The following is a 27,763-nucleotide window of genomic DNA, read 5'->3' on the forward strand; positions in this document are numbered from 1 at the left end:
AAGTTGGTCTCACCAGTGGAACCTAAGAAACGAGCAGGTTGGCAACTGGGGCTTGTGTTGGAGGCTTTCAGTCCGGTTTCCTGCAGTCCTGCAATAAGGAAGAGGCTCACTGCCAGCAGAGGGGTTTATTTCACACTTAAAGGCGCACACAGACAAGGACAAGAGACTCCCAGCAGCAGAGCCTGAGCGCTGGCTTTGCCCCTCGGTGCCCTGGGTCTTATTCCAGGGCAGGGCTGAGGGGGACGCCCTGTACATGGCTTTGCTGTGCCCAGACTGGAAGGTGCCCGGCGTGGGCAGCAGAGACCCCTGGCCTCTGAGTACCTTCTAGCCCATGGGGTAGTGGGATTCTGCAGTAGTGGGGCTGAGGGGGGTGGGGAAGAGGAAGGAAGGCTGGTGGGGCTGGTGCTGCAGGGCCTGGGGCCAGGGACATCCTGTGCAGAAGCTCTGGCCGCCTCTTTCCAGTGGTGGCCTAACCTTCCCACAGCAGCCTCCACCATGGCCCTGGTGCTCAGTGGCCCCTCCTTGCTGGCTGGTCGCCTCTGCTGCCCCAATCCCATACACTCGGCAGCCTGAAGTTAGCCCCTGAGTTCCACCTGCATCCTGCTGTTACCCTGACCACCCCTGACAGGAAGTATTGAGGAGAGTGGATGTGTCAGATGCTCATGTGCTGAATAATGAGCATGGTGTGTCCACATCTGGAACGTTCCATCAGCTTGCGGCGCTGTGGTGTGTGAGGATCTGGTGCAGCACAGCTCATTTTCCAAGTGGGTGTCTGCAAAGTCAAGGGGGGGCTCTGGTGGCTTTCCCTTCCTTCAGAAGACTCAGACCACTCCCTGCCTCCTGGGGGAGATGGCAGAAGGGCTCCTGCCTGTGAGGCTCTGCTGGCCTTGGTGCATTGAGCTGGATCTGAAAGGGTGGAGGCGCATCGGGCCAGGGGCATTGCTGGCAGTGTGGATGGGAGGCTGCAGGGTGCTGCCTCCTGTGGCTTAGTGCCCCTGTGCTAGAGAGCAGTGCTTGGTCCAGAGTCCTGCCAGCAGCTTCCAGATCCTCACCTTGGCTGGAACCCAGGCCAGCTGGGGAAGGCAGAGGCCAGTAGGGCCTGTGGCAGGTGCTGGTCTCGACTTTCATGTCTACTGAGGCCAGGGGCTCAGGTCAGGAGGCTGCAGCCTGCTGTGGTGAGGCTCTCACCAGGGTATGGTGAGGGTGAGATCCCAAGGCCACGGGGGGCCAGGGGGAACCCATGCTACCTTGGATGAGTCGGGCGGCTGGAGAGCTAGATAATGTGGCAGACCTGAGACCCCTCAGTGCTGAGCCCATGGAGGATGCTCCAGGCTGGCAGGACTGGGAAGCAGGGGGTCGGTCTTACACATAAGTGTCCAGTGCCAGAGGCAAGTCTTTGTCAGGATGCCCAGTGCCTCCTGGAGGCCACTCTGTGTCCCTCGTGTCCTTGGATGGCCAGAGACCTTGGAGATGTTGGGGGGCTCAGCCTCTTGCATGGGTGTCCTGTGGGGCGCTGGGCCTCGCTGCTGGCCTCCTGCTCGCTCTGTGGTAGTTGGCTCCTGGCTCCACTGAGCAGACCGTCAGCTGCTGTCCTCCCACGCTGACACCCAGGCCCCTGTCCCGAGGCCTAAAGCAGCTGCTTCCGAGGAAGGGGCTGCCTGCAGGGAAATCCGGAATGGTGCAGCCTGAGCTGTGCCCAGGGAGGGCTCTTCAGCGGCATGGATGAGTGCCACTCATCTGTGCCAGTCATCATTCAGGGCAGTTGCCGTGCCCTGAGTACAGGCAGAATGTGTGATCCCTGAAGGTGAACCTAAAGTTCAAAGGAATTGGAAAACTCTGGAATGTGTCGGGATTTTTTCCCCCAAAATGAGAGTAAATGACTGGTTTCAAGTTGCTGGAGCAAAATGGGTCTCAGGGATCTCTGCCTGAGGTGTGGGGGACAAGGCCTGGGCAGCCCCTCTGGGGCAAGGTATGTCCTCCCACGAGGGAGAGAGCCAGGATGGACGTTCCTGGGATGGACCCGTTTCCTGCTTGGGAATGTTCCTGGGTTGTGAGAGCCTCAGGGTCTTGTCTTGTGGGCAGGTGGTTAGCACCTAGCGTGTTCCCCTAACTTCCCCCCCCAAATCCCAAAGTCCTTTGGTCCATTTCATTGCTGCTTTTGGGGAGGGCCGTGGTCCTCAGGGCCTCAGTGGCAAAACCAGCCTGAGGTCGCCTCCCTGCCATGGGTCACCAGGGCCCCTGGGCAGGGGAGGGGAGCAGGGGTGGCTTGGATGCCTGGTCTGGCACCTCCTTTTGGGTGGCTCTGGAGCATGGCTGGGCCGATGATACAGGAGCCACCGGCAGCTGCCTTTCTGGCCGGGGGGGACCCTAATATCCTGGAGCTGGTGGGGCAGGACGCATGGTCCCCTGGAGGTGGGAGATGGGGGCGGCGTAGGCAGGACGGTGGATGGCGGGTCCACAGGGACAGCCTGCAGCTCCTGTCCCCACTGGGGCTCAAGGCTGTGGGCAAGGGAGGGAGTGGAGTCCCGGCCTGAGAACTTGGGGAACGGCATGGGCCGGGAACCAGATGTGATCCCCGTGCCCAGCCTGGCTTAGGGCCGCAGCAGCCCCAGGAGGGTGCCGCCCAGCACGAGGCAGAGGCGCGGGTGGCACGTGGGCCCAGCGCCCGAAGTCCACGCCCGGTAGCTGTAGATGCCGGTCCCGTTGCTTCCGGGAACCCCGTCCTCGTCGTCCTCCAGGCCGCGCTCCCCGGGCCCTGCGGCCCTTCTCCAGCCCGAGCCCGTCGCCAGGCCCGCGGCAGCTCCCGCCGCCGCCCCCGCCGCCGCCCCTGCTGCAGCCACGCGCAGGGAGGAGCCCGGAGCACCGTAGCGTGGTGCTGGCCTCACGCGCACCCTCGAGGCCCCACGCGCCCCCCCGCGGAGTCCTCCCCGGGCGCTGCCTCGCGCCCCTCCGCGGCCGCCCTTGGCCGCGCCGCTGTCGCAGAGGAAGGCGGCTGCCAGCAGCAGAGCCCAGCACGTCGCGGGTGCCCAGTTCATCTTCGTGGGGCAAAACCTGCGAGAAGACAGGGAAAGGGCCCTCAGCGTCCATGAAGATCGGGTGCCCGGGGCCTGGGGCGGAGGGACCTTCGGCTTTTGTGGGGTCAGGGAACCCCCAGCATCTTGGAGGACTGCTCAGGCCTGGGGTGGGGCTGGGGGCGCAGTTGAACCTTTAGCGTCAGGGACTGAGGCCTCCGTGGAGGCGCTGGGAAGTGGCGGGTGGGGCGGGAGGGTTTTGCGCCTGAAGGTTGTGCACCTGGGTGGGAGCGTCCAGGCCCTGGCGCGGGGGGGGAAATACCTGGGGAGGGTGGCGCCATGCTCCTGGGTTCTGCGCGCGGTGCTGGGGTGCGGGGTAGCACGGGGGGAGGGGTGATGTGTTTGGAGGACGCGGTTGCGGAGACCAGGGGCTGCCTCAGATCAGGTCTGGGGCAGGGACGGGCCGTGCCTGGGCCCGGCGCGCACCTTAGGGTCCAGAGCCTGGTGCGGACCTTGCTGGGGCTGTGGAGGACGCGCGGCTGCTGACCCCGTGCGGACCCTGCCCCCGCAAGCCGGTACCCCGGCGCGCGCCCCGTGCTCGGCGCCTTCCCCGGCCGCCCGGTTCAGCAGCTGGCGGGGGACAGGCCTGGGTCGAGTCTCCGGGCCGCCTCCGGGCGCAGCTATTCGGGCGACCGCTGGATCCCTCCTGGCCCCGCCCGGCGCTCCCGGCCTTGCATCCGCACCTGCACCCGCCCCGCACCCGCCCCGGCCTCCCGGCCTTACCCGCCACAGGCCTCTGTCGGAACCTCACACCGGAGTATCCGCCCCAGGGGCCGCGGCCGAGCGGGAGGGAGCAGGCGGTGGCGCAGACCCTCAGCCGGAGCGCGGAGCCGCGGCGCCTGGGTTTTGCGCGAGGCCTCCGCCCTGGGATTGGGGCGGGCAGTCGCGGAGGCTGGTGGGAGGGGAGAAGGCAGGCTCCATCCTGGCCCCCTCCTCGCAGCCTCCCATCCTCCGTCACCGGCCACCTCTGTCTCCCACCTCGCAAGGCCCCTCGCCCCGTCCCGGCTGTCCTCCGCCCCCGGCCCCGCTCCAGCCTCCCCGCTTCCCCCCTCCCACCTGGACCCATCCACCTGTGCGCCCCAGTGCCCTGGGACGAGGCCTGAGGTCCCGAGAGGAGAGGGCGCCAGCGCCGGCCCCACGCGGCCGGAGCCCACCCTGCGGCCCCTCGCCAGGCCTGCGCCGCTTCTCCACTGGCTGAACGCTGTGGGGTCGCGCGAGGACCTCCTCAACTTCCCGCCTTGTTTTAGTGCGGATGGGGTCGACCCTTGTGGCTCCCGTGGCTTCCGATGCCCTCGGGGTCTTCCCAGCCCTAAGCGACGGCGCGAGGCCAGCTCCGAGCCTGGCTCTGGGGGCAGCGGCCTCTGCTGTCGGTGTGGGGGCGCCCACAGTGTTTTTAGAGCCTTCGGCAAGAAGGGCTGGAAAGAAGGTGTATTTGAAAGTGATTGATGGGTTCTGGCCGGAGGCGCCGCCCGAGCAGGTCCACCCAGCGTCCCTCCAAGACCTGATGAAAACCTCAGAAAGTAAATTGACAAGGAGAGCCGGAAGGGCCCTAGGTGCTGCCCATCAGTCAGAAGGAGCTTGGAGGGGAGGGGCCGCGGCAATGGCGCGTGGAGGTGGAAGCAGGGGTCCTCATAGGTGTGCACACACTGGTCGAGCCCCCTCCCTGTTCACACACAGAACAGCCAGCAGTGAGCTGCTTACCCCAAGGAGTCAAGGGGGTTCTGTGCAACCCCTGGTGCTGGAGCTGGCAGTGGACAGCGCTCAGACCTCCCTTAGTTTTGGCTCGTGGGGAGTGTCTGTGGCCGTTCCCTCCCCTGCCTAGGAGGGGATTTTCAGCTCAAGATGGCTGTGCAGCTCCATCCCTCCATCCCTCCCAGCACAGGCCCAGGACTGCCAGCCCAGCGGCTGGGAGGGGCCCCTCACCCCTAGACTCTGCAGTGTGAGGCCAAGTGTGCAGCCTCACAGGGAATCTGAGATGGGAGCAGCCAGAAGGGACAGGACCCAGTGGGAGAAGAGGTCCTGGTGACGCTGGGGATCTGGATCCAGCGTGCCAGAGCCGAGCTTCTGGGGTGAAACGCCTCCTTTCATGGAAGCACTAGTCTTTCTGTCACCTGCGGTTAACAGCCCCCAGCCCGTGGCTGGTTCCCTACCTCCTAGTCCTAGGGCCCAAATACAGAGCGCTCCCAAGCAGCACCCCCAGTGGCTTCATTTTAAAGGATGAAAATTTATCATACATTCAAGGAGAGCTGCATCAAGTAAAAGAAAGAGCAGGCAAAGAAACAAAACAAATGGATCTAGATAAGTGAATGAATCGGAGGAAAACTTAAAAAATACTGAGTCCATAGACTCAGACTGGGTCGATACATTTATATAATAAGAACAGGAAATCATGAAGATGGAAAGACAAAAAAGGCAATTTTGAAATTAAAAAATTGTTGCAAAAAAGAAAAACAGAAGGATAGAATTGTACATGTCAGGAAATCTTTCTGGCAACAAGACAGCAAATATGAAAGAAGCGGATACACCCGGGGGATGCATTTTGGGCTCTAACATCTGACAGCTGTTCTGAGACCACAGAACAGGAGGAGGAAGGGGGAGGTGGGGCTCTGGCTGATTGCATGATTCTGGAGGCCTCCTGTCTTTTTTTTTGTTTTAATTAAAAAAAATTTTTTTTTTGAGACAGAGTTTCACTCTTCTTACCCAGCCTGGAGTGCAATGATGCGATCTCGGCTCACCGCAACCTCCGCCTCCTGGGTTCAGGCAATTCTCCTGCCTCAGCCTCCCGAGTAGCTGGGATTACAGGCACGCACCACCGTGCCCAGCTAATTCTTTGTATTTTTAGTAGAGACGGGGTTTCACCATGTTGGTCAGGCTGGTCTCGAACTCCTGACCTCGGCTTCCCAAGGGAGCCACCGTGCCTGGCCTGCCTCCTATCTTAACATGCGCAGGATGTTTCTAGGGAGCATAAGAGAAGCACGAGGGAAACATTTAGGCTGTTTTATGTTTGAATAGAGACATGATAGTTTTAAATAAAGTCGTAGCAAAATGAATTCAGCGGCACATCAGAAAGCAAATCACCATGATCAAGTCAGGCTCGGGGTGGTTTTATGTCAATGTGCTTTACCCATTGGTGAACCAAAGGCAAAAAATACGGTTTCCACCGAGGAAGACAAGGCCTTTGATTTCAGTCAGCCTTCTTTTGTGGTGAAACGCGTCGAGAAAATTGGTCACAGAAGTAGTTTTTTCCTTGACAAAGGCTAATCTCAGAAGACATAGGTAGTGGAGAGCTTTTAAATGTGTGTTTAAAAATATGAACCAAGAAAAGTGCCTACTTTTACCACTTCTATTTAACACAGCAATGGCAGAACTGCCAGTGAGAACACAGACATTGAAGGTGCAGTGGCTCCTGCAGCGGCAGCCCTGACCCTGTTTCTGCAGCCAGCAGAGGCCAAGGCATAGGCGTAGCTGTTGAAACCTGCAGCCGAGGGTGCCAGGGTGCCGGGGGTTCCTGGGAGAGCCTCTGTCCCTGCTAAGCTGGGGGCGGGGAGGTGCGTGCAGAACCTGTGTGCTCCTGTCCTTTTCCCCATTTTCCTGCCTGGACTTGGGGACTTGGTGCCGAGGGTGGCTCCTGCCATCAGAAGACCCCAGGATATTGGGTCAGGTCGGGGGGGCGGGAAGGCCTGTCATCCCTGGCACATGGGGCTGCTCTGTGCTCTGCACTGCTGGGTGCCCTCCCTCTTGTCCCTGTATTAAGCAGTTACTCCCTGGACTGGCAGCCAGATGTGTACTTTAGACTTAAAAGATTGTAGAATTTCTCTACCAGAACAAGAAATAGCTTTAGAAAATATAAAATAAAAAGCCATTTATAGCTGGGCATGGTGGCTCACACCTGTAATCCTAGCACTTTGGGAGGCCGAGGTGGACTAGTCAACACGGTGAAACCCTGTCGCTACTAAAAATACAAAAATTAGACAGTCGTGGTGGCGTGTGCCTATAGTCCCAGCTATACGGGAGGCTGAGGCACAAGAATCACTTGAGCACAGGAGGTGGAGGTTGCAGTGAGCTGAGATTGCGCCACTGCACTCCAGCCTGGGCAACAGAGTGAGATTCCCTGTCCAAAAAAAGAAAAAAAAAAAAAAAGAAAAAGCTGTTTACCACAGCCCACAATGTAGAAGACCTCTATGGAGAACATAAAAAAATTATTAAAGAATATAAAAGAAAATCTGCATAAATGGAGGAGGACCAGGATATTGTGAAGGTGACAGTTCCCTACAAATTGATTCATAAATTTAATGAAATTACAATAAAAACCTTGGCATAATTTTTAAAAGACTGTTATGAGCAGAACTGTGTCTCCCTCATATTCATGCATTGAAGTCTTAAGCCCCAGTACCTTTGGGGGTGGGTGCATTTGGAAGTAGGACCTTACAGAGGTGACTAAGGTTAAGTTAGCCGGGGCAAGCCTGATGTCCTTAACAAGAGGAGCTTAGGACCCAGACACCCACTGAGGGACCGCCCTGGGAAGGCATAGGGAGAATACAGTGTCTACAAGCCAAGAAGAGAGGCTGCAAGAGAAAGCATTTCTGCCAAACTGTGAGAAAACAGATTTCTGTTGTTTAAGCCACCCCATCTGTGGCACCTTGTTATGGTAGTAACAAAATAACACAGAACCCAAAAGTTTCTGAAGTCTATAGGGAAAAATAAAGGCATAAAATAACTATTTATAACATAATTTTGAGAAAGAAGATCAAAGAGCAACTCACCATGTCATCTTAAGACTCTGTAGAAAGCCAGAGTAATAACCCAGTCTTGGCAAGGAATAGACAGAGACCACCACAATAGAGCAAGGGTAACATTAAGAAACGCATGTAGGAACCTGTACATGTCTACAGAATTTTGGTAGAGAATGGGAAACCAAAAAAGAACAAAAAGGAAATTCTAGAATCAAAAAATACATTTTAAAACACAGAAGATTAGACATGGTTAGAGAGAGAATTAGTAACCTGGAAGGTCAGAAAATATCCAGAAGAAAAAGAGCATGTGGAATAGGCTGTTTGGAGGCAGGGGGTTCACTATCAGGGGGTCTGACATGCCGTAAGGAAATAATCACTAATGATTTCGAAAAACTGATGAAAGAAATTAAATAATGAATTCCAGAAGCCTTACACACTCTCAAGTGCAATAGATACAAAAAGAAGCATACCTAGGTAAGACGGTTGTAAACAAAACAACTTCCAAATGCAGGGGAAACTCAAATTACCTACAAAAGAGTAGAAGTCAGTCTGGCAGCTGACTTCTCAACAGAAAGAGGGAGTTGGTGGCGAAGAAGAAATGTGGTTTGTCAAGTCCCTGTTCCAGCATCACAGAGCTGGCTGTGAAGCGTGGTTAGAAGCTAAGAGACAGCAGGTTAATAATTGGCGTAGATTAAAAAACAGATACCATGTAAGAACTAACTCAAAGGAGGCTGGTGCAGCTATGCTAATGCCAGACAAACTAGACTTGACTTAAAGGTTGAAGTAAAGGATTCCTAGGGACAAAGAGTCATGTTTCTTAGTGATGAAAGGTTACATTTACCAAGATGGTAAAACGTTTCTAAATCTGTATGCACTTCACGACATAACCTCAAAATATACAAAACAAAAATAGTAAGAAAGGAGATTTATTGACATAAATTTAGAACTCACACACGACACGATGTATCAGTTGAGTAACCCTCTCTCCAAGGACACATGCTGGACACATCACCCTGGGTGGCTGTGATGAGGGAGGTGAGATCGGAGCATGGAAAACCGTGAAACCAACTGAGGGATGCCTCCCCATGACCAATGCTGCAGCCCAATAGAAAGAGACGTGCTCAGTCAACTTCGTTTCTGCCCTCAAGCACCAGAGAGAAAAGGCAGAGAAACCAGGTAAGGGTTTCTATTCAAGGTCGTCTGTTCATTAGACCCATCAAGTTTTCAATAAAAGGACACAAAATGACGTTCTTGTTTCTGAGGAAAGGGGCACCTGTGTCTGATGGTGCTGCCTGGATGTGCCAGAGCCCTTTGCCCGCCTGGCCTCAGGCTCTGCTCAGAGGAGCTGGGATCTCAATGCAAGGCCACCATCCTGTGGGCCCAGGGAGCCTGGCGGAGTGGCTGCCTCCACAGCAACTGTCCATCTGAGGGGTCAGGGGAGCGGGCGTGGAGAGGGGCTTCCTGTGAGCTCCAGGGCCGCTTCTCCCAGCTGTCGTGGCGAGGAGCTTTCCTGGCAGTGCTGAGCCCAGGTCTGGTGTCTCTACCTGTCCCCTGCTCATGGGGATGCTTGCCCATGGCCACTCTGTGCTCTTGGCAGCTCTGACTCTGGGTGATGTGGGCGAGGGCAGGGCTTGCTGACTGCGCTGGTGGGAGAGGGCTGTGGGTGCCCTGGGTGGCGGCCAGTGGCTGTGAGCACAGGGAAGGAGGAAGAGGGACTGGGCAGCTCTCCTGCAGCTGGTGCTCCGAGGGGGCGGGGCCTGGAGGAGTTTGGCCAGGGCCTCGAGGATGTTGTGGTTCCCCAGGCAGTAGATGTTGGGTTTAAGCAGAGGGATCCCAACAAGGAGACCTCTGACACCAGTTCCATGCCGCCCAGGTGGGAGACCCCCAACACCAGCTCAAGGCTGCCCAGGTGGGAGACCCCCAACACCAGCTCGATGCCGCCCAGGTGGGAGACCCCCAACACCAGCTCGATGCCGCCCAGGTGGGAGACCCCCAACACCAGCTCGATGCCGCCCAGGTGGGAGACCCCCAACACCAGCTCGATGCCACCCAGATGGGAGACCCCCAACACCAGCTCGATGCCGCCCAGATGGGAGACCCCCAACACCAGCTCGATGCCGCCTAGGTGGGAGACCCCCAACACCAGCTCAAGGCTGCCCAGGTGGGAGGCGTGGGTGAGGAAGGCCTTTGGCCTGGAATCCTCAGCATCATGGCCAGGATGTGGGTGTAGGAGACTGTGGCTGCCTGCTGGGAGGCCGCGAGATAGCCAGGGCTGCCTCGGAGTCCAGCATTTTTATGGCGGTGGTGCTGGAGCGAGACAGACATAGTAGGAGTTAGATAGGGGTTGGGGACGTTGGGGCTGCAGAGCCTCAGGCTGGAGTTGAGAGCCATGGACACAAAGGAGGCCGGGAAGCCGCTGAGCCAGGCGCTGAGGGCCGGGTGCAGGCAGAGCCTGCAGTCCATGAAGGGCTGGGTCCCAGTCACAGGCCATGGTGGCCGGGAGGAAGCACTCAGAGGAGCTGAGTGAGAGGAAGAGGAGAAGCCGGGTGAAGGGCCCCAAGAAGGACATAGATGGTTCTCACTCATGCCAGGAGGCCAGCCAGCAGCTTCAGGATGGTGACTGAGGTGTACAGGGTCTCCAACACCAAGAGGTTGGCCAGGAAGATGGGCATGGATGTGTGCAGGTGGTGGCTGGCTGCGCTGGTCCCCACAATGGCCAGGTCCTCTAGGACGGTCACTGAATAGATGATGAGGAATGGCTGAATAGCAGCCCCGGAAGGTGGCCCAGCTGTGGGAAGCCCAGAAAGACAAACTGTCACCATAGTATCGTTGAGTTGCACATGGTTCTCTGGCCACGGAGGTCACTTCTGAGCACTCTGGAACAGTGGAAAGACTGGATGTGATGTGTGATGGGGTCAGAGCCCTGCCTCACCGGTGAGAGCTAGGTAAGAGCATGGTAGCCCCTCCTGGGATCTTAGGGGAGGGACTCAGGCTCACAGGCAGGGAGGGTGACCTTTGGGACCTGCTGCCATACCTACCTGTTCATCTCCACCTCTCAGCCCAACATGCACACTTACCCAGAGCTAAGCCTGGCCAAGAGGCCTTGGGACCTGTACACACTCATGTGATCAGATATACCCTCTCACACCTATTCGCCCTGAGGTGCATAATCTTCCCTGCCCCAACACACAGGTCCATACCCAGCACATGTCCCTCCCCTGGTGCACACCCACACCCCGGTGCACACACACAGTGCAAGGGAAGACCCATTCTGCCTGGCGTGCCTTCTCAGGGGCTATGTGCCCTGGGGCCTTGCCTGGGCCTCATTCCAGCTGGCTGCCAGGGGCCAGGGGCCAGGGGCACCCTGTACGGGTGAACAAAGCTTCCAGGGGTTTTGCAGAGGGAATGGAGGCTCCTCCCCACCTTTTGGGTCCTGACATCTTTATCTTGTACTTTCTGAGCTGCAAAGGGGTGATGAGGGAAGGGTGGGAGCTGTCCACTGAGAGCTTCGCATGGGTCTGTGAGGGGTGGGTTTTGGTTCCCAGATGTGCCTGTAGTTGGGTGTCTGAGGGCAGGTGGGCAGGTTGTCGGGGGTGAGCTGGGACAGTGGTGGGGGAAGGAGCTCCGCAGAGCCGCTGCAGCAGCTACTCTGGGAGGTCACCACCCCTCTCAGGGGGAGTGAGCCCCCAGACCCCGACCTTGCAGTCTGCCTCCGGGTCAGCCTGCGCCTGGACAGTGGAGGGTTCCCCGTGGACAAGTGAAATTCCCAGGTGACCCTTGACCCAGCCTTCTTCCAACCCCTCCTCGCTGGCATTCTGGGTTTGGAGCTGGTGCTGCCCCAGGCTCACCTGGTGAGGCAGCTTTAGAGACCCTCACCCACGGTGGCGGCCAGGACAAAGCGCTGGGGGGTCTTGGGGGCCCCATGGGCAGCCTTGGGAGGTGCATGGGCTGCGCTCCAGGGAGGAGCTGGGCTGATCACATCTCTGTGCTGAGGAACGTCTGCAGCCCCCCAGTGCCTTGGGCGATGTGGAATGGTCATCGAGGCAGCTCAGGGCTCAGGGCCGGGGACTGGGCCCAGGTTTGGTCCTCACAGCCTCCCCCAGGCCTTTGCTGGAGATCAAGGTTGCAGCGGGCCCGCCTTCCTCACAGGTGCACCTCCCCCAGCCCCCCTGCACCCGCCGCTGGTGTCTTTTATTCAGCTCCTGTGTGACCTTGCCCTCCCCACCCTGTAGCTGCTCCCCATCCCAGAAGGCTCTAATTGCAAATTTTCACTCCAGTGGAACTCCCAGAGCAATGTGTAACTCGCTCTGCAGGCCCATGGAGGGGCCTGGGCTGAGCTGGGAGGCCCCCAACCTCCACTGTGCTCAGCGGCAAATAGGCCTTTCATGCCACCTGCCTCCCACTGCCCCGGCCCGGAACAGGTCTCAGACTCTGGGCCTTTCTCTGATGCTGCCCAGTAGCCTTCGGAACACCCATTTCATTTTATTTTTTTTTGGATGCACGGCATTTATTCACCGATTTACAAAGTTATACAGGGAGCACATGAACCTCCCCTCCACACTGGACTGAGCCGATTGCCAACCAATGAGCTCAGTTCCTCCCCCTCCCACCCTCAGAGGAAACGTTTGTTGGAATTCTCTGGCTGCTGAAAGAGGTTTGGTGGATTTGAGCTTCAGAACCCTCGGGCTTGTCCTCTAGGTCCTGCTCTTTTCTGTCACAGCAGCTGCCCCTCACCCACTCGGACACCTGTGTAATACTCTACGGCGTGACTGCACCACATGTCACAAACACTTCCTTTGTCCACGGGCACTTGGAGCGATTCCCAGTCCTCTGTCACTGTGAATGGCACTGGCGACGTTCCTGTGCCTAGTTCCTGGTTGTCGTGTGTGTGTGAATATTTCTCTTGAATCCACCTGTAAGAATGGGAATGCTGAGGTCAAACCAGCCTGGCCAACATGGTGAAACCCCGTCTCTAATGGAAATACAAAATTAGCCAGCTGTGGTGGTCCCAGCTCCTCGGAAGGCTGAGGCAGGAGAATTGCTTGAACCCGGGAGGCAGAGGTTGCAGCGAGCCGGGATCTCGCCACTGACTGCACTCCAGCCTGGGCGACAGAGCGAGACTCCGTCTCAAAGAAAAAGGAAAGTACTTTTCCTGTGTCCAGAATTCTAGATGGATAGTTTCTTCCTCGTAGTCTTTAAAAGATGCGGCTCCACCGTGTTCTCACTGCATTACTTCTCGAGCCACCTGTGGTCATATTGACTTCTGTTTCTCTGGCTGCTTTTTAGGTTTTCCCTTCATCACTGGTACCGAGCAATGTAACTATGATGTGCCTCAGTGTTCTTTGTGTTTCTTATCTTGACATTCATTGATGTCAAGATGGACTTATGAGTTTGTAGTTTCCATCAAAGTTAGAAACATTTTGGCTGTGATTTTTTCAAATATCCCTGTTCTCTCTTCTTCTTAGTGGATTCAGTTACATGAATATGAATTTTTCTTGATTCAATTCAATTCAATGTATATAAATCTTAGTTGATCCAGTTACATGTTTATAAATCTTATAAACATGTTGTTGACCCAGTTACATGTTTATAGTTGTCCAGCAGTTGTCACTGATGCTCTGTTTCACTTCAGACGTTATTCTCTTGTCTCTCTGTTTCATTTTTCAGTAGTTTCTATTGCTATGCCTTTAATTTATCTATCCTTCTGCAATCTCTGATCCGTTGGGTTTTTGTTGTTGTTTTGAGATAGAGTCTTACTCTGTCACCCAGGCTGGAGTGCAGTGGTGCGATCTTGGCTCACTGCAACCTCTGCCTTCCAGGTTCAAGCGATTCTCCTGGGATTACAGGTGCCCACCACCACACCTAGCTAATTTTTGTGTTTTTGTGTTTTTAGTAGAGACGGGGTTTCACCATGTTGGCCAGGCTGGTCTTGAACTCCTGACCTCAGGTGATCTGCCCGTCTTGGCCTCTGAATGTGCTGGGACTACAGGCGTGAGCCACTGTACCTGGCCTCAATTTCACTGATATTTTCAAAGAACCAGCTTTTGGTTTTGTTGATTTTCTCTACTGCCATTTTTGTTTTTTATTTTGTTGATTTCTGCTCTGATCTTTATTATTTCCGTTGATTATTTTGTGCTTGTTGTATTTCCAGTTTCTTAGGGTGGAAACCGAGGTGATTGATTTGAGACCTTTCTTCTTTTTTATTGGTTTGGTGTGACACATTTTCCTCGAAGTACTGCATTAGTAAAATGCAATAATTTTTTGATATGTTGTGTTTATTTTCATTTCAAAACATTTACTAACTTCTTTTTTGGTTTCTTCGACTAATGCGTTATTTAGAACTGTATTTTTCCCACATATTGAAATATTTCCCATAAATCTTTTTCTTCTATTGATTTCCATTTTGATTACTGTGTATTACTTTCAATTCTTTTAAGTTCGAGACGCCTTTCTTGGCCTAGAATATGGGTCTGTCTGGGTTAGGGTTCCATAACTGCTTGAAAAGAAGGCACACCCTGCTGTTAGAGGCGGACCGTCCTGTAAACATCACCTAGGCCAAGGTGGCGGCCGTTCTGCCTTCCATTCCCTTCTGACTTGTTGCTTGTCCTGCCTCCTTGGATCTTGTAAGTGCCGTGGTCTCGAGTCTGTCTGTGGCGGCCGGTGCCTGCTCTTCCCGCCGTCTCTAGGCCTCCTTATCCTCCGCTGTGTGCTGAGCACTGGGCTTGAAGACTTCCCGGAGGGGCTGGGTGGAGCTGGCTTTGATGCTCTTCCTCGAGTATTTTTGCTTGTTTTTCCTTCTTCCGGACACATGGTGGCGGTAGTTGTCCAGCACCATGTGACTCAATTCAGTCTACACTTCATGTTCCAGCTGAGGGTTCAGCGTTGTCCTGGACCCAGGGGCGGGGGCTTGTCGGGTTCATCCTCGTTCCCCCGGGGCATAGATGTGGGTTTTCAGGGCTGCTGTGTGGGCAGGACCTGGGCTGCAGGAGCTGGCCCTGGACCTGAGTGCTGGGTGCCCGTTGGCTGCTGCCCCAGCCCAGCAGCTCCTCACTCATGTCTACCCCTTGGCTGCTTTTAAGAAGGTAAGACTTGCCGGGCGCGATGGCTCACACCTGTAATCCCAGCACTTTGGGAGGACGAGGCGGGCAGGTCACAAGGTCAGGAGTTCAAGACCAGCCTGGCCAAGATGGTGTAACCCCATCTCTACTAAAAGTACAAAAATTAGCTGGGCATGGCGGTGGGCGTCTGTAGTCCCAGCTACTCGACAGCTGAGGCAGAGAATTGCTTGCACCCGGGAGGCAGAGGTTGCAATGAGCCGAGATCGTGCCACTGCATTCCAGCCTGGCAATATAGCGAAACTCTGTCTAAAAATAAAAAGTTAAAAAAGACGATTAGACTCATCCCATTGTCTTCCAGGAAAGGGAGGCTCCGGATGACTAAGTATTCTCCGGACGTCCGGAACTCTCTCCTGCTTAGATATTGGACCTACTGGGTGAATTCTCTGATCTGAAGACATATTTAGTCTCCATTTTCCATATCACATTTTGGGTTAACTTTTGGAGTGAGTTCTTCCCGTCCTTCTTCAGTTTATTTCTGGTGTCCTGTTTCTGATTTGTGAGTTTCGGTCTGTCTTTCTCTGACCCTTTCCTTTTCTCTTGGTGTTCTGTTGTTTCAAGGGTGCATGCAAAATCAGCAGCACACACACAAAAGGGTGCAAGCAAAATCAGCAGCACACACACAAAAGGGTGCAAACTCCATGTTCTGCTGTCCATGAGGATATTCATGATTTCACCGCCCTCCAGCCTCTCCTCATTCTCTCAGCCTCTGTCTGTCTCCCCTGTTGGAGGCCTTCTGCAGATGCTGCCCCGCAGTGGGGTTGAAGTGTATTTGCCTGGAAGAATGGCTCAAGTCCAGCGGCTCCTTTCGCTGTAGTCAGGGGGACTGCTAGGGAGGGCGGCGGGGAGGGGCCTAAGGGTGGGGCACCATGTGTGAATCCCTGTGGGGACCCCTGGTGCCTGGGACAGGGTCCATGAGTGCCTGGGTCAGTGTCCACTGGGGTCTGGATCAGTGTCTGTCAGGGCCTGGGTTAGTGTCCACTGGGGTCTGAGTCAGGGTCTGTGGCGGTCTGGGTCACTGTCCATCGTGGTCTGGGTCGGGTCGGTCGGGGTCTGGGTCGGGGTCCATCAGGGTCTGGGTCAGGGTCTGTGGGGGTCTAGATCGGGATCCGTCGGGATCTGGGTCACTGTCTGTCATGGTCTGGGTTGGGTCCGTTGGGGTCTGGTTGCGGTCTGTTGGGGTCTGGGTCAGGGTCTGGGTCGGGTCCGTCGGGGTCTGGGTCGGGGTCTGTTGTGGTCTGGGTCAGGTCCATCGGGGTCTGGGTCGGGGTCTGTTGTGGTCTGGGTCAGGTCCGTCGGGGACTGAGTCGGGGTCTGTTGTGGTCTGGGTCAGGTCCGTTAGGGTCTGGGTCGGGGTCTGAGTCAGGGTCTGTGGGGGTCTGGGTCGGGGTCTGTCAGGGTCTGGGTCAGGTCCGTCAGGGTCTGGGTCAGGGTCTGAGTCAGGGTCTGTGGGGGTCTGGGTCGGGGTCTGTCGGGGTCTGGGTCAGGGTCTGAGTCAGGGTCTGTGGGGGTCTGGGTCGGGGTCTGTCGGGGTCTGGGTCAGGTCCGTCAGGGTCTGGGTCGGGGTCCGTCGGGGCTGTGAGCTCAGGTTCCAGCCTCCCTTACCCACTGGCTCTCTCCAGCCGTCCGTGGAGATGGGTCACAGGTGGGCAGGGGGTGGCCCAGCAGCTTTGTTTTTGTTTGGGACGTTCTTGGCCACCCGAGTCCTATGTCCTATTTTTCTCTTTTTTCTCCTCCCCACCCCCTGGTCCCTTGTTTTAAAGTGAGTGTATTGGTGTGTAGTGTGGTTGGGCTTTTCCTGCTTATTTATCTGCACAGTAAGTGCCTCTGGTGAGCCCTCCATGCATCCTCCACTTAACCTCAAGGTGAAGCTCAGCCAGTTTGGTAAATGAGCTGGGCCAGGAATGGCTGACGACGAACCTGCAGAGCTGAACTTGGGGCATGGCAGGTGGTGTGGGGTGACCCCTCCACCCCTGGGCCATGGGGGCCTCTGAGGCTGGCCAGCTAGTAGGTCGCTATGAGGGGTGGCTCACCCTGCCACTCCCCAAGGAGCCCCCGGACCAAGAACCCTGCAGGATGACTTGGGAGCGCGGCCCCAGCCCCGGCCCCCACCCGCACCTGCCCTGTGCGTCCACTGCCTCTCCTGCCTCTGCGCCTGGGCTGCCCAGACCCCTGTGCCGTTCCCGCGCCAGCCTGCTTGGTGCCTGAAAATACTATGGGAGGAGCAGAGCTCTTCAGAGTGTGGGTTCCGAGGCAGGGGCTCCAGTTCAAATCCTGGATCCACCCTTGCTTTGTGACCTTGGACCTTGGAGTGGGAGAGGTCAGTAGACTGTGAAATTGAGGCCAGGTGTGGTGGCTCAAGCCTGTAATCCCAGCCCACCCCTGTGCTGGTCCCCCATGCATGAGCTCGCTCTGGGGCTTCGGGTGTCTGTCGGGGGTGGTGTGAGGCTGCGCCCCAGGAGGTTTCAGGTCAGGTCTTACTGAGGTCAGACCCAGTGTGGCCAAAGCCCTCAGCTTTGCACCACCCCCATCCCTGATGCTCCGGTCTCCCAGGTGAGCTGGGTTGGGTGAAGTGCAGCCTGGGCCCCTCACCGCCTGCGGCTCCTGTGGCAGGTGACCACTGGCTTCCTCTCAGAGCTGCCCTTCCGCAGCTGTGGGGTGGGAGGCACACATCTGCCTCTTTCAGTCCCAGGCTCCCTCTCCGAAAGATACAGCCAGTGTTGCCTTATCTGATAGAATTTGAGGATAGATCTACAGTGGAGACCAAGTTCTCCACTTGAGGCAAACTGGAAGGTCCCTGTGCTTTGCTGCCCTGGGGCCATGAGGCCATGGGGTGTGGGGGATCCCAGCTGCTGCCGAGTGTGGAGCAGGAGAGCTTCATGCCCTATACACCGAGGTGCCCAGGAGAGCCTGGCATGCAGGCCCTGAAGAGATGCTCTCCCACAACACATTTGCTCCTGCACACCCAACTGAAGTGCAGAATCACATGCCCTGACCCACACCTGGCTTCACTCGCAGGGCACCCAGGTACCTGCATCAGAGCCACACCCATCCACACCCAGACACATGTGCCCCCCACGCAGACAGCAGGCTCCCAGCAGGCAAACGAAAACATACACACAACAGATCCAGACCCGGCACACAGATGTCCACGCAGACATGCTGCCCCTGCCCGGGAGACAGGCAGGCACCACCCTCCCCTGCCCGGGTGACAGGCAGGCACCACCCTCCCCTGCCCGGGAGACAGGCAGGCACCACCCTCCCCTGCCCGAGAGACAGGCAGGCACCACCCTCCCCTGCCCGGGAGACAGGCAGGCACCACCCTCCCCTGCCCGGGAGACAGGCAGGCACCACCCTCCCCGGCCTCTGAGGCCCTGTGCTTTCCACAGAAGCAAGTGGACAAACAAGGCCATGAAACACATGTGAAGCCACAGACATGCTGCCACTCCACGTGGCCGCCTGCTTCAGGGAAGCTTGTTGACCAGCACACCCCAGACAGCTCACTGCCCAATGCAGTTATAGGCAGAGGTATGTGAAGATGTACTTTGGTGACACAGTTATACACAGGAGTTCACACAAGCACTCAGACACACAGGAGCTCACACAGGCACTCACAGACACACACAGGAGCTCACACAGGCACTCAAAGACACACACAGGTGCTCACACAGGCACTGACAGACACACAGGTGCTCACAAAGTCACTCACAGACACAGGAGCTCACACAGGCACTCACAGACACACAGGAGCTCACACAGGCACAGACACACAGGAGCTCACACAGGCACTCACAGAAACACAGGAGCTCACACAGGCACTCACAGACACAGAGGAGCTCACACAGGCACTCACAGACACACAGGAGCTCACACAGGCACTCACAGACACACAGGAGCTCACACAGGCACTGACAGACACACAGGAGCGCACACAGGCACTCACAGACACACAGTAGCTCACACAGGCACTCACAGACACACAGGAGCTCACACAGGCACTGACAGACACACAGGTGCTCACACAGGTACTCAGAGACACACAGGAGCTCACACAGGCACTCACAGACACACAGGAGCTCACACAGGCACTCACAGACACACAGGAGCTCACACAGGCACTCACAGACACACAGGTGCTCACACAGGCACTCAGACACACAGGAGCTCACACAGGTACTCACAGACACACAGGAGCTCACACAGACACTCACAGACACAGGAGCTCACACAGGCACTCACAGACACACAGGAGCTCACACAGGCACTCACAGACACACAGGTGCTCACACAGGCACTCAGAGACACACAGGAGCTCACACAGGCACTGACAGACACACAGGTGCTCACACAGGCACTCAGAGACACACAGGAGCTCACACAGGCACTCACAGACACACCGGAGCTCACAGACACACAGGAGCTCACACAGGCACTCACAGACACACAGGAGCTCACACAGGCACTCACAGACACACAGGAGCTCACACAGGCACTCACAGACACGCACAGGAGCTCACACAGGCACAGATACACAGGAGCTCACACAGGCACTCACAGACACACAGGTGCTCACACAGGCACTCAGAGACACACAGTAGCTCACACAGGCACTCACAGACACACAGGAGCTCACACAGGCACTCACAGACACACAAGTGCTCAAACAGGCACTCAGACACACAGGAGCTCACACAGGCACTCACAGACACACAGGAGCTCACACAGGCACTCACAGACACACAGGAGCTCACAGAGGCACTCACAGACACACAGGAGCTCACAGAGGCACTCACAGACACAGGAGCTCACAGAGGCACTCACAGACACACAGGAGCTCGCACAGGCACTCACAGACACACAGGAGCTCACACAGGCACTCACAGACACAGGAGCTCACACAGGCACTCAGACACAGAGGAGCTCACACAGGCACTCACAGACACACAGGAGCTCACACAGGCACTCACAGACACACAGGAGCTCACACAGGCACTCACAGACACACACACGAGCTCACACAGGGACTCACAGACACACACAGGAGCTGACAGAGGCACTCACAGACACAAAGGAGCTGACACAGGCACTCACGGACACACAGGAGCTGACACAGGCACTCAGAGACACACAGGAGCTGACACAGGCACTCAGACACACAGGAGCTCACAGAGGCACTCACAGACACACAGGAGCTGACACAGGCACTCAGACACACAGGAGCTGACACAGGCACTCAGACACACAGGAGCTCACACAGGCACTCAGACACACAGGAGCTCACACAGGCACTCAGAGGCACACAGGAGCTCGCACAGGCACTCACAGACACACAGGAGCTCACACAGGCACTCACAGACACACACAGGAGCTCACACAGGCACTCACAGACACACAGGAGCTCACAGACACACAGGAGCTCACACAGGCACTCACAGACACAGGAGCTCACACAGGCACTCAGACACACAGGAGCTCACACAGGCACTCACAGACACACAGGAGCTCACACAGGCACTCACAGACACACAGGAGCTCACACATGTACTCACAGACACACTCAGGCATTTACAGAGGTCATTTACAGACAGACACACAGGCGCTCACAGACACACAGACACACACAGGTGCTCACACAGGCACTCACAGACAGACCCAGATACACAGGCCGTCACAGACACATAGACAGGTGCTTACACAGGCACTCAGAGACAGACACACACAGGTGCCTGTTCAGACAGGGACACATGAGTACACATAGGTGCACATGTAGACAAACAGGTGAGCACACAGGCACACACAAGTATCCCCAGGTGCACATAACCAAACACAGGTGCATACACAGGGACACACAGGTATACCTGCCGTTGTACAGACACTCGGATATGTCCAGATGCATGTCCAGGTGATCATGGACATGCATATGCACACAGACACACACAGATATATACAGGCACACACACAGGTGGGTGCACAGATATACACAGGCATACACAGGTGCAAACACAAGTGGACACACAGAGACACACAGGTGCACCTCATGTACACAAAGCACTCACAGCTTCACGCCTCACCTGTGCAGAGGATGATGTGGTTTGTAGGTGGTGGACCTGGGTTGCTCTGCTCTGACCTGGTAGCCCATTTCCTCACCTGTGAGGTGCTGAGTCGGGGAGTTTGGAGTTTGCTCTTGGATGAAGCAGGGCTCCCTATGACCACTCAGGTCAACAAGATCAGGGCTTGGAAGATGCAAAACCAGAGGAGCCTGGCTGCGAAGATGACCTCCCCAGTAAAAGAAGCCCCACAACATAAGAGAAGCAGCAGCTGCCGGGGCCGAGCAGGCCCCTCTGTTCTTCAGAGGGTGGGAGTCAGGGTGTGTGGAGAAGCCTGCCTGCCTGGCAGGTCCACGTGGGTCCGGTCCTCTTGTTGTGGGGGGCTGACGGGAGCTGACACCTGTCTGGACCAGAATCAACTGTCCTCCACCCTTACTTATACCCATCTCAGAAGAACTCACAGAAGACAGAAGCTGTTCAGATGGGGCTTCTCTCTGGGGGTGCTGAGTGAGGGAGCAGAGGCTCTTCCCATCTGTCTGGGGGTGGCGCACACAGGTCCCCCTCACCTGCCCAAGGGACCTGCCTCCCCTGTGACCAGGCTCATCAGCCAGACTGGCTGGAATCGGAATGGGAGGCCAAAGGGAAACCTGCCTGCCGGCCCTGCCGAGCTGTCTCCATAGGACAGGCCAGGTGTGATCTGCCTGAGCAGGCTGTGGGGTGCTGACGAACACCCTCACACCCCAGGGCAGCCAGAGGAGCAGAGGGAGCCCTGCATGCCCCCCAGACTCCGCAAGCCCAGAGCAGAGGTGCTGGTCCCTCGGGGCTTCCCACAGGCGGGCTCCACCTGCCTGCTCAGAGCAGTCGGGGCTGGAGGTTGATGTCTGTCTCCCACCTCCTGATCTCTGACCAGGCCACTGTGAGGGGCATAGGGTTGACTGAGGAAACCCATTCACGAGCTGTGAAAGGGGCAAAGGCACCAGGACCTTCTGCCCTCCTCACTGAGACTTGCGAGGACCACAGCCCTGGGGAATAGCACTCCCCTGGACACCAAGGTCCTCTGGCTGCTCCCACCTGGCTGGCTGAGCCTGGCTGATGCTCCCCAGAGGGGTGGTCCAGGTTGGACAGCTCAAGGTGGCACGGGGCAGTGGAAGGTGAGGAGAAGGTGCCCAGGACCCACCGAGAGGGCTTTGGCCCCGCCTTCTGCATATGGTTGGAGAAGGGACTTCATTGGCCCTGGAACAGCTGATCAGTCCATCCAGCCTGGTGGGGGTCCTGGTCCACACACAGCGCAGACCTCCAGGGTTGCTGGGGGCAGGTGTATGACTCTGTGTTCCCGTGTCCCAAAGCCACATTCATAAATGTCACATCTATTCACATTCAGCCATGTCTGCAGGTCCTCATTGGGCCTCAGCACTGGCTCCTGACCCAGCAGTGGATGGATGGGTTTTTGCCTGGGGGATCAGGTTCTACAGCATGTGGGTGGTGCGTGGCATGGAGAGGAAGGCACTAGAAGGAAGGTGTGGGAGCAGGGCCACTCTCACACACAACACCAAAGGCCAGGGTCGACCCTGCAGGTGTCAGGGAGGAGAGTGACAGGGAAGGGGACAGTGGCTGCAGAGGCAAGGGTGGGCATGGGCCCTGCATGGCAGAGGACCCAGCAGTGGGCAGGAAAGGCTGAGCTCAGCGGTGGTGGTGGCACACGGGCCTGGGATGGGTCCTTGGCTGTCACCGACCGAGTGGCTGCGGGGCGGTGAGGAGAATGGGGATTGATAGGGCTCTGCTTTCCAGGAGGCCCCTTGACCTCTGGGTGCTGGGGGGAGCATAGGGCAGGGTCCAGCTGGGGTCTGCCCTTGTAGCCGAAATCATGAAGACCCCGCCCGCGTGCAGCTGGATGGATTTGCTGATGGATTGGATGCGGGTGTGGAACTCAGAAAAGTCCAAGGCTCTGGGGTCAGCGGGATTTTGGGGGTGGGGGAAATCCCAAGTAAGGTTTTGTGGGTGGGCGGAGGTGTGGACCCAGGCGTGCCAGCGGGGGCCTGGGCTGGAGGTGGGCACTGGGGGACATCAGGACAGAGCCTGGGCCTCCAAAGGGCGGGCTGTGGGTGGGTGGGGGAGCTGTGGGTGGGGGAGAGAGCTGTGGGTGAGGGGGGAGCTGTGGGTGAGGGGGAGCTGTGGGTGGGGGGGAGCTGTGGGTCGGGGGAGCTGTGGGTGAGTGGGGGAGCTGTGGGTGAGGGGGAGCTGTGGGTGGGGGGAGCTGTGGGTGGGGGGGAGCTTTGGGTGGGGGGAGCTGTGGGTGAGGGGGAGCTGTGGGTGGGGGGGAGCTGTGGGTGAGGGGGAGCTGTGGGTGAGGGGGAGCTGTGGGTGGGGGGAGCTGTGGGTGGGGGAGAGCTGTGGGTGGGGGGGGAGCTGTGGGTGGGGGTCTCCATCGCTGAAGGCGCCATTCTCATCTCGTTTCGTGCCTGGGGCAGCCCGGGAGGTCTTCTGGGCCTGTGGCGGCGGCAGCTCCACTCCGCTCTGCGGTGCCCACAGGAGGCTTTGTGCGGGCGCCAGGACCCTCAAGGGTACCTACACTGCCCACTCCTGCCAGCCCGGCCCTGGAGCGGCCCCATCTCTCGAAGCAGCTTCGAAGCGCGACCACCCGCCCCATGCAGAGCACCCCATCTGGAGGCCACGGGCTGAGGCATCTGCAAGCGCCGGAGACTCTTCCGGGACCCAGCGCGCCCCCCACGCCCCTGTGCCCCCGCGTCCTCGAGCGCCCCCCACCCCCGCGCTCCCGCAACCCCCCGGGCGCCCCCCACATGACCCCCCGCCCCCCACATGCCCCCCCGCCCCCCGCAATTCCCTAAGCCTCCCGCCCCTGCGCGGGCCACCAGCCCCTCTGCGCTTCCACAACACCCCGGGCGCCCCCCCACGTGCCCCCCACACCCCGCAATTCCCCGAGGCCCCCACTCCCGGCGCCCCGCCTCGGGCCAGTGCAGACCCCAGGTCCTGCCGGTTTCTCGCGGTCGCCGTCCCCAGGACCCAGGCCCGCACAGCGCTCGCGTCCACAGGGCCTGGGCCCGGCAGCCTCCTGCCTGCGGTCCGGTCCACGCGGGTCCCCTCCCCCCACGCCGGGCTGTCAGGGAGGAGCCCACTCCCAACACGGCCCTGCGCCCCCATCACACCGTGCCCGGGAGGACCCACGAGCACGGGTGTGAAACCCGCAGCCTCCTCCGCTCTGCGCCGTGGCCGAATTTCCACGTAAATCTGAGGTCAGTTGGTCACGTCCCGTCTCCCCTACATTTGCCTCGGGGGAAATTTCACGTCTTGACCACAGGAAGGTTCCCACCCAGAAACCTGGTGCGTTTCCACGGACTGAGATCTTCCTTCCGCCTTCACTTCTCACATCTTTCGCTGGATTCATCCTGGATATTTGGTATCTTTGTTGCCTTCGTAAGTGGTAGCTATTTAAACAAGTCATTTTCTGTTCATCGCTTCTGTGTAGAAAAACAAGTGACTTTTGTGTACTGATACATTCAGTAAACTCGCAAACTCCACGTCCTGCCTCCTCCGGGGTCCCGCGGATTTGCATTCCCCGCGGCCTGAGGCAGGAGGGTCGTGAGTGTCACTCGTGGAGCATCGGCCCTTTTCGGCTTCATCCGCCTGTGCTGGGTCTGCCCCTCCCCCGCCCCGCCCCAGTGCAAAGCGGACCGCAGGTGGTGGGAGTGGGAATGCGGGTTCTGTGCTCCCCTTATCAGATTAAGGAAGCTCTGTCCTATTTCTAGTTTGCAAACACTTTATTATCATAAATGGTTACTGAATTTTATATTAAATTTTACGTCTCTTAAGATGATAAAATGATCGTTCCCCATTAGCGTTTGAGTGTGGAAACTGCAGCGGTTGGTTTTCTAGTGTTAACTTTTCCCTAATGCAGCTCTTGAGACCTGGAGAAAACCAGGGTTCGCATCACTGCCGCGCTGATTCTGTGACTCCTGCGTCTGCGGTTTCCTCTGTGGGAACTTTTTCTTTCTTTAGAAATAGCTTCGTTAAGAAAACAGAAGAAGAACAACAAAAAGGAAAGAGCTTCATTGCAGTATAATTGATGTGCAGTGGACCGCGGTTTTTAAAGCGTTCCGGTTGATGGGTTTTGATGGGCACGAGTCAGTGAAGCCGTCACCGCAGTCAAGACAGCGGACGTCTCATCGTCCGGTTTCCGCTGCCTGCCCCACTTTTACCCTCCTTCCTGCCCCTCCCCACATCCCGTCTCCCGGGACCTCGGATGCGCCTCTGTTACCGGAGCTGTCTGCACTCTCTGGAGTTCATATACACAGGATCGCCGCCTACACCCTTTCCTCCGGCTTTCACTCCAGAGATTCATCCGTGTGGCTGTTGTGTCGCTGCTTCATTCTGCCATCTCCGCGTTGCATGCGTTCCACGGTCTGGATGCCCCACAGTGTGTTTAATCCACCCACCTGTTGGTGGACATTGGAGTTGAATTATTATTATTTTTTTGAGGCGGAGTTTCGCTCTTGTTACCCAGGCTGGAGTGCAGTGGCGTGATCTCGGCTCACCGTAACCTCTGCCTCCTGGGTTCAGGCAGTTCTCCCCCCTCAGCCTCCTGAGTAGCTGGGACTACAGGCACGCGCCACCATGCCCAGCTAATTTTTTGTATTTTTAGTAGAGACGGGGTTTCACCATGTTGACCAGGATGGTCTCGATCTCTTGACCTCGTGATCCACCCGCCTCGGCCTCCCAAAGAGCTGGGATTACAGCTTGAGCCACCGCGCCCGTCCTGTTTGGGTTTTTGACTGTTGTCAGTAAGGCCGCTGTGAACGTTCAGGTAAAGTCTTTTTAGACGCAGATGTCTCCGTTTTCTTGGGTAAATACCTAGGAGTACAATGGCTGGATCATATGGGAGGCGCATGTTTAGCTACTTATGAAACCTCCAAACCATTTTCCAAAGTGCATTTGCTATTTTGAGTTCCATATTCTCCACATCCTCTCCAACAACCGGTGTGGTCCATGTTTTAATTTTAGCCACTGCGATAGAAGTGCAGTGGTTTTAATTTGCATTTCCCTAGACTAATGACCCTCACCTCGTTGCCATTCATGTGTCTTCCTTGGTGAAGCTCAGATATTTTGCCTGTTATTTTACTGGGTTCTTTCCTTATTCCTGAGCGTGAGCATTCATAATATTTTATGAATATAAGTCCTTTATTAGATACATAACGTGCACATTTTTTTCCCAGCCGATGGCTTATCTTTTTGTTCTCTCAGCAGTCTATTTCGGGAGTAGGTAGGTTTTCATTTTGATGAAATACAGCCCATCTATTTGTTCTTTTATAGTTTGTGTTTTTGGTGCTCTATTCAAAAAAATCCCATAATCTAAGATCACAAAGATTTTCTCCCATATTTTCTTCTAGAAGTTGTATAATTTTAGCTTTTCCATTTAGGTCCATGACATAGTTTGAGTTAATTTTTGCATATGGTATGAGACATGGCTCAGAGTTATTTTTTCTCTACTGAATTGTCTTTGTCCCTTTCACAAAAATCAGTAATCCATATTTTTGTGAGTCAATTTCTGGTCTGTCTATTTAGTTCCATTAGTCTATTTGTTTATCTTGACGCCAGTGCCATATTTTCTTGGTAACAATGGCATTATAAGTCTTTAAATCTCGTGGTGTGAATCCTCTGAATTTGCTATTCCTTTTCAAAGTTGTTTTGGCTATTTTAGGTCTTTTGAATTTCCATATGCATTTTATAATGTTTGTCAATTTCCACAAAAAAACTTCTGGGGTTTTGATTGGCACTGAATTTAATCTGTGGATCAGTCATATGAGAATCGATTTATTAATATTATTTCTTCCTATCCACAAACATGGTGTATCTCTCCATTTATTTAGGTCTCTGATTAGTCTCAGCAGGCACTGGTAGTTTTTGGTGTATAGGTAGAGCTTTCATGCCTTTTGTTGGATGTATCCCCTAAGTATTTCCTATTTTTGGTGGCATTGATGCAGGACAGGCAAGCCCCAAAACTGGGGCTTAGCCTGGGAGGGTTCTTGGCTTTGCCCAGGAAAGAATTCAAGATTATCACAACTGATGTGGGAAATGCATGTGACAAAATTCAATACCTATTCATGCTGAATCTAAGATTTACATGGACATACAAAGAACCTAGAATGGCCACAGAAAAATCTTGGAAAAGAACAAAATCTCAAGACTTAGAATATTTAATTTTAGTGTTTATCATACAGCAACACGAGCAATGGCAGTGTGGTGTTGGCGTAAAGAGAGACGAGCAGACAATGGAACAAGCGGAGGGTCCGTGAATGAGCTCATGAGGGACACCAGGCGGTTTCCAGCCAGGAGCAGGTGAAAGGAGAGACTCGGACACGTTGTGTTAGATATCCACATGGGAAAACAGAAGCCCTGACATCCACGTCACACCAAGCACAAAAATGAACTTGAGATGGATCCTAGACCTGAATGGAAAGGCTGACACTGGAGAGTATCTAGGAGAAAACGTGGGAGAACACCTTCACAACCTCAGGAAGGCCAAGCTTTCTTAAAGAAAAGATGAAAACAGCTGACAAATTGCATACTTCTTGTGCATTGGGTTTGGGATAAATTATACCTCAGTTAAAAAACACTTTGTGAGGTACTGTTGTTTCTGTATTTCCAGGCACATGGGAGTTTTCTTGTTATCTGTTGTTGATTTCTCACTTAACTGCATTGCAGTCAGAAACTATATTCTGTATGATTTCAAAGCCTGACAGTTTGAGACTCTTGCCTGATGACACTGTGCTGTGGTTCTTTTA

At 55.9% G+C, this 27,763-nt stretch overlaps 2 protein-coding genes across 2 annotated transcripts; one reads left to right on the forward strand and one right to left on the reverse strand.

Moving 5' to 3' along the window:
- Positions 1-110: 110 nt before the first annotated feature.
- Positions 111-3,943, reverse strand: SPRN (shadow of prion protein). Its single transcript, XM_035269599.3, has 3 exons — positions 3,795-3,943; positions 3,498-3,533; positions 111-3,051 (listed from the first exon to the last, which is right to left on the reverse strand). The coding sequence occupies exon 3, from the start codon at positions 3,033-3,035 to the stop codon at positions 2,592-2,594; it is 444 nt and encodes a 147-aa protein (XP_035125490.3). The 5' UTR covers positions 3,036-3,051; positions 3,498-3,533; positions 3,795-3,943; the 3' UTR covers positions 111-2,591.
- A 4,806-nt stretch (positions 3,944-8,749) lies between these two features.
- LOC144578791 (uncharacterized) lies at positions 8,750-12,050 on the forward strand. The gene is made up of 2 exons (XM_078346838.1): positions 8,750-8,980; positions 9,678-12,050. The coding sequence occupies exons 1-2, from the start codon at positions 8,897-8,899 to the stop codon at positions 9,927-9,929; spliced, it is 336 nt and encodes a 111-aa protein (XP_078202964.1). The 5' UTR covers positions 8,750-8,896; the 3' UTR covers positions 9,930-12,050.
- Positions 12,051-27,763: the final 15,713 nt, after the last annotated feature.

Source organism: Callithrix jacchus, chromosome 12 (genome assembly GCF_049354715.1).
Source record: "Callithrix jacchus isolate 240 chromosome 12, calJac240_pri, whole genome shotgun sequence".
Taxonomy (NCBI): Eukaryota; Metazoa; Chordata; class Mammalia; order Primates; family Cebidae; genus Callithrix; species Callithrix jacchus.

Coding starts and splice junctions, on each gene's coding strand:
- SPRN (XM_035269599.3), bottom strand. CDS start 3,035: ATGAACTGGGCACCCGCGACGTGCTGGGCTCTGCTGCTGGCAGCCGCC.
- LOC144578791 (XM_078346838.1), top strand. CDS start 8,897: ATGCTGCAGCCCAATAGAAAGAGACGTGCTCAGTCAACTTCGTTTCTG. Junction 8,981..9,677: donor AGAAAAGGCAGAGAAACCAG/GTAAGGGTTTCT, acceptor CATGCCGCCCAG/GTGGGAGACCCCCAACACCA.